Consider the following 6,797-nt stretch of genomic DNA (forward strand, 5'->3'; position numbering starts at 1 on the left):
TGGCATTTGGAGTGTAGTATTTGTGATACTGCAGATAGCAGTAATCGTAAATCTGTAATTTGGGTGATTGTAAGTGCGAATGTGAAATAAAATTCGCTATATCAAATACGGCGTGAAGTTATTTGTCGTGTTATACGCCCAATACGTGACAATATGTATTGTCAGCACTTCGCGAAACGAACGGAAAGGATGGGCCAGGATTACAACCTATTATTGTATACTATGGCCTTTGTAGAGAGCGCTTAGGAGAAAGAGGAAGAACACTTTGCTTCCATATTATTCACATTTCAGAAAACGTGTGAAGAAATATTCCCTAAAATGGCAAAAATGACAAGTAATACCCTTAAAAGCCCAATAAATTACCCCCAAAATGAAAAGAAGACCTTAAACATAAAAATGTAAAAAAAATTACCTAATGAAATATATTTTTCTGTAAGCGACCTCTGTAGTCTAGGGGTAACGTTCCCAACTCATGGCTCAAGATATGTGGAAAAAATTTCAGGGAACAAGTCCTCCGGGAGGGACTTTAAGCCGTGGGTCCCGTGTCATAGATTTTCGGCACATAAAAGATCCTCATGTCTAGGAGACAAGTTTCCCACCCAAAGTAGTTTCCAATGCCTCTGGTAGATGGGGGAAGCATCAGGTACCGTTGAGCCAGTAGAGGCCGAATTCACTGGCTGAGCGGGGCTGATAGCAAGCACCAGTACCGGTATTGTATGGCGACTGGTAGAATATCAAAAGGGGACGTAGAATAGATCAACAACTGGTCGCGGTGCATGGGGAAACCCACCCCCTATAATAATAATAATAATAATAATAAATACTTTTCTGTAACCAGCAACTCATATCCGAAATTTATATATTTAAGAGCATCGTGTAGGATACAGGGAAAAAAAGATGACATGTCATCAATAAGTCATTCAGTCAACAGAGTCATTTGAAAAGACATCAGCGCGTATATAGTGGCGAGTAGCCATTTTGCTGTGATGTATGTAATAAGTCATTCAGTCAGCAGAGTAATCTGAAGACATATCAACGCATACATAGTTGGGAGAAGCCATTTTGCTGTGATGTATGTAATAAGTCATCCAGTCAGCAGAGTCATCTGAAGACACATCGACGCATACGTAGTGGGGAGAAGCTATTTTGTTGCATCTTGTGTAATAAGTCATTCACCTGGCAGAATCAATTTAAGATACATCAACGCATACATAGTGGCGAAAAGCCATTTTGCTGTGATGTATGTAATAAATCATTCAGTGTGCAGAGTACTCTGAAGGCACATCAACGCATACATAGTGGGGAGGAGACATTTTGTTTTAATGTATGTAATAAGTCATTTAGGAAGTAGAGTCATCTGAAGACACATCAGCACAAACATAGTGGGGCGAAGCAATTTTGTTTTGATGTATGTAAGAAGTTATCCAGTCAGCAGAATCATTTGAAGACACACCAATGCATACATAGTGGAGAGAAGCCATTTTGCTGTGATGTAAGTAAAAGGTCATTCAGTGATCAGAGTAATCTGAAGAGACATCAGCATATACATATTGAGGAGAAGCCATTTTGTTTTGACATATGTAAAAAGTCATTCAGTCAGCAGAATTGTCTGAAGACACACCAACGCACACATAGTGGGTAGAAGCCATTTTGCTGTGATGTATGTAAAAAGTCATTCAGTGATCCGAGTAGTCTGAAGAGACATCGGCGCTTACATGTTGATGTGTGTAGTGATCATAGAGCAGTAGAGATGGGTTTAGCCTAAAGGAACCGTATGTGAGTTGTAGCATGCCACAGTTTTCATGTTGTAAGTAAGACAGTTTTTCTGTGTATATGGTTCGATTTTGTAGAATGCTACAATATATTGCAGTTTATGTGTGTTGCTAACCTTTCTAACTGACGTGAAATGAACTGAGTGCCATGGTACAAAACATCTGTGCAAGTGAGTTCCATTTGATTCTGACTGATGAATGTGCACAAGGATTTCTCTTGTTGTGTGGAAACAGACATTACATGACATGACGTTCTCCTGCAGTTATGTTAATTCAGCATTAGAAGCTCATGATTAGTAGAGTGTAATCACTGAAATGGATCAACAGCTTATACACATAATTCATCAGCATCATATGCTTTTTGCTGTGTTATCTGTGGTCTTCTGCCATTACATGTGAGTAAATTTGTTGATCAGATAGTTTCAGATTGATATATCGCTTGAATTGAGTATATTGAGATAACTGTTAAGGATTGGTCAGATGAATACAAATTTAGCTGTTTTGGACATTGCAGACAAGGTATATTTCTGCGGTATACTTCGTATATTGATTATAAATAGAAAGTTAAATAAAGGTTTGATGATTCTGCTTGTGGAGAAGTAAAGTAGTACAGAGAATTTAAGTAAAAGGATCATGAAAGTATTGCTTACATCTCTTCATTGTGAATATCAGCAGAGAAACTGAGTGGTCATGAGATTAGAAAAGGAAGTGGTTTGGCACCGAGACACTCCTTTTTGCTTTAGGTCTCCTTTGCATTAGAGGGAAAGAGGCAGATGGAAATTGTGAAATATTTAATAAAATTAGGCAGTGTCATTAATATTATTAATTGGAATTCAGAGGTTTCATGTACTGTGTTATGTCATGGAGGGGGGCGTGGAGGTATCCCCACCGCTTCCACCACTGTTATGCCCTTATGACGGGTGGATTGGTTATCTCACCGCTGTCTCCACTGTTATGCCGCCGCTACACCACCATTATGCCGTGGTGACGGGGCGTGGAAGTATCCCGCTCTGTCACCCGGTTTAGTATGCTGCCACCATCTTGTTATATCAAGAAAACTAGTAACTTATCATTGCTTATGCCACTGTCCTGGCTTAACTCGCAATTTGCCGAAGCTTTGGGGGATCCTGGAATTGTCAGGGAAGAGGGTAACACTTTAGGAAATGCTAGGTTGATTTAAAATCACACACATTCCTATCCTATTCTACTTCCCTATGTCACTATATACATACTATATACACACTTACCGACGCTCGTTGGTTGTATTACACTTGATAATAATCCTGTAGCACCTCATTAGTTCTACCTCCTGTCACCCTACTGTCGGGTATTCTACGCCTCTGTATCTCTGAATGAACCTAGTCCATCTAGTTAGCACTATCTTTCTCTGGGGTTTACACTTTACAATTGTCACTATTGCACTTAATGTTCATGGCTATATGAAGTTGGTTTCACTTACTTGAGATGAGAAAACAGATGCTCGCCATCACCAACCAACTCCCATTCATGGCCATCTCTCTCTCGGCGATAGCCTCCCGCTGAACTCTAAGTTACTTAATAATATTCAAAAGGCAAAAAGGGTTTTTAATTGATTCTTCTAGGGTTTATATAACCTCTTTTTGCTGATTCTTTGTGTTCCGGGTATATTGGCCCGCCTATTCTGACATGATTTTGGGTCGGTGTGGCCCAATCATTGGCTGTATATCGAGAAGGGGTTGACTCTTTCCTTTTTACCGCCTTGTCCGGCTCAGCGTTTTCCTCCTGCCATAGTGCTAAAGAATAACCCGGAAAGAGTCATTCGGTACAGCCGATATCTCCACCAATAATTGACTGGAGCGTTTGGATATGAGTATACAGAGCAACCGCTGCACGAATATACTTGTCACATCATCAAATTGTTTCATGTCTGTAATGTTCATTGTTGAATTGGATGATAATGAAGTCTGGTTGTGCCATGTGTGTACCTGTATGTCATCATGCTGTATGTTGGTAATTAATGGAATACTGAGATAATGTGAGCACAGTACAGTCTTTTACCGTCCCACTCAGTGAGGCTTCAAGTCCCACCGATTGGTCGCTATTCTTTTACTGTCATTCCTTTCTCTTGCCGTTGTCGCCGCTACCGTCATTGGTCGTTTGGCTTGCAGCTAGGTCGGGCTTTACCTGGCTCCACCGCTCTCCGACTCCACCACTTCTCTTCACTATGGGAAAGGGGTTTCGGGTCCGGGACTTGGCCTGGATTGTCTATGGGCGCCAGCAACTGTGGATACAGGTGCGAAGTGAAGGGAAAAGGTGGACGGGGTGTGGAGCTGATGGTGATCGGGCTAGTCGTGGGTAGAGTGAGACTCTGGCTTAGGTCGTTTTCAGGCCTTCGACGAGGAGAAAAGAACACACTGGAAACACAAACACCTGGCACCACTTCCTTTATTGTTTTTGTAATCTTGAAGTCACTGAGATACAACTCTGATTGCTACTTTACTACTCTCGGTACGGGAGAGCTCGGATTCTACAAAATGAACGGATTGTTGTTACTTGGTTACACACTCCTGCAAGCCTTGTCACAATGCACCATTAGCACTATTATGGAGCACTTGGGGACTTTTATAGGTTCCGCTACCACTGCGTGTGTGGTATCTGAGAGGGTCACGAGTTCGCACTCACTCACGTTTCTTTTCCAATATTAAATTTCGCTGATTTAACTTTTGAATGCTCAGACGTTAATTTCACTTACCCGTCGACCGAGAGGGCTAACTCCGCATCCTGCAAGTTTAACTGTTGTTGCGAGACTTCCGAAAAAGAAATAACTCTCTGTTTTTGAAGATTCAGAGGTCCTGTGAAAACTTGAGGAACGCCTCGTTGCCATCCTCCAAATCTCCGGGTTGGCTGGATTTAGACAATAAGGGGGAGGATTCGATAGAGTTTCTCATTCCTCCAGTGGTCATCTGTTTCTCGGCGAAAGTTGGGTTCACGTGCTTTCACAGTCTTTCTGACCCGGGGTGGATCAAGGGGGTTCAATCTCACGGTCTTCTAAGGGTAGGTCCGTGACGAATTTGAGGCCTAAATTGTCACATTCATTACGCTGCACCTAAAAAGGTTATTGTATAATATTTAGAACTTGAATGAAGGGGAATTCGCTAAAGAGTATTCCGAAGGTCTCCACTACAAGATAGCGGGTAATATTCGGATTCCTAAAACAGTTGCCAGCCGTGACCAGTCGGGTGTTGAAAATTGGTCCCTTTCCTCGACTGACAAAAGGTTCTCTCCAGCGTCTTTTTGGACAGATTTCTCTTTTATTAGAACATAGGGCTCTTTGTAAAAGTAGGGAGAGTGTCAGGCTGGTTTGGTTTAAGTCCAGGGATTGTGACCCGTCATAAACTTTACCTTCTCGGAACTGCGTAAGGAAACTTTCAAGCTGTTAGTTCTTTAGAATTTCTCTCTCATCCCAAAATACCTTCCTCTTTTAGTGTCAACTGGGCTTCTCTCTTTCTATTTCCAAATTACATACCACCTTCGGGTAGGAAGGAGGGCTGACTTCCCTTAGTGCCAATTGGGTTCAGGTCCTTCTGCTTCGATGTCGTGACAAGTACCGACACATGTAAACAAAACATTGTAGTCCTTTGCATTGTACGGTTACAAGTCGATACAGGGTCAGACTTGCTGGGGGGCAGCATTTAATGAGCTCATATCTGCTTTGGCATAGATATTACTTGCATAAACCGTGTGGAACAGAAGGATGTGGAGATTGTGTCCATTTCACTGTCAGTGTGCTCCTACTGTTTGCATGTCATGTCATATGCTAACATAGCCAAGATGGGCCAGAGAAGCATGGCTCTTCCTCTTTGACACAGTGGGGTTGAATGGCATTCACCCTTCAAGTAAGTTAAGGGAAAAGGTAAAGTTGTCCATGTGCTTAAGTAATTAAGCACCATGCCATGAAAACACGGAGTGGTGGAAGCATAGCCCCACCATTCTTCACTTCGGCACTAGACAGAGACGAGTGGTCAGCTTCACAACCCTGGTTCCCTTTACCCCCATTGGAAGAGACCTCAGTACCAGTGGGATAGGCTGGGTGTGTCCCAGGACTGGTGAAAACTCATACCCCTACCTGGAATCAAAATTCGAACCCTTGGCTGTCCAGTCTATGTAAGTCATTTGTCCAGCACAATCCACTAAATTGCTGCTGGTTTTCACCAGCAAAGTTGTTCTTGGTTTCAGTCGCCATCAGGATATATGGTTGAAGTTTTCTTCTTTGCAAGACCATTCATGTGTTTGGAAATACGCTCTCAATGAGAGGAGGCGTAGGTCTGTCTGAGTAGGCGCCACAACTGCTGCTCCGTAATTTTTCAGTTACCCTCACTCACACATTGACCGGGTAAGGGCACTTGTACTTCATGGGCACCATCCACAATTTATGAATTTACTACATTGAATGGAATTTATGCAAGGTATACCAGACCTGGGATCGAACCTGGGCCGCCGTGGTGGGAAGCCAGCGACTAACCGATTTAGCTATGGCGCGGCCACGTAAGTCACTTGAATGTGCCTACATAAATTTTAGATGTGGATTTTATTACAGGTTTTAGTAATTATGTTATCGACAGTGCATGTGTCTATGCCTAAGGTGTATGTACCGTGTGGACCAGAGGTGCTCCACTTAACAGAGAATGTAGTGAAGCTGTCGTTTTAATAATCTGTATATTCAGTTAAACTCTAATTTCAGAGTATCCATACTAAAATGTAGATTGGAAATTAGATTTGTTTTTTTACGAAGTGGATGTTGGTACACACACCAAAAAGATTGAGAATAGCTGTTCTAATATGTGGCATAATGAGCCTGTATAAAGAAGTCCGAAATACAAAGTAACCTAAAGTTGCACTAAAATGTGAACTTTAAGTGTTTATAGGCAAATTCAGTGGGACAGCCATCACACTGAAGGCATACTTCAACTTGTTGGGCCAGTTTCTGAACATACACTGAATATGTAGATTACTGTCTTATGGGTTGTGATATTGTGGGTAGTCCCC

The 6,797-nt window shown here is 42.1% G+C and overlaps 1 protein-coding gene across 1 annotated transcript in view; it reads left to right on the plus strand.

Moving 5' to 3' along the window:
• Positions 1-5,615, plus strand: part of LOC117282897 (zinc finger protein 583-like) — a 22,620-nt gene extending 17,005 nt beyond the window's left edge. The window contains exon 4 of the mRNA XM_033754408.1: positions 5,473-5,615. Within this exon, the coding sequence (XP_033610299.1) occupies positions 5,473-5,615 (143 nt within the window). The remainder of the gene's footprint in view (positions 1-5,472) is intronic.
• The last annotated feature ends 1,182 nt before the right edge of the window (positions 5,616-6,797 follow it).

Source organism: Cryptotermes secundus, unplaced genomic scaffold, assembly GCF_002891405.2.
Source record: "Cryptotermes secundus unplaced genomic scaffold, Csec_1.0 scaffold830, whole genome shotgun sequence".
Lineage (NCBI taxonomy): Eukaryota > Metazoa > Arthropoda > Insecta > Blattodea > Kalotermitidae > Cryptotermes > Cryptotermes secundus.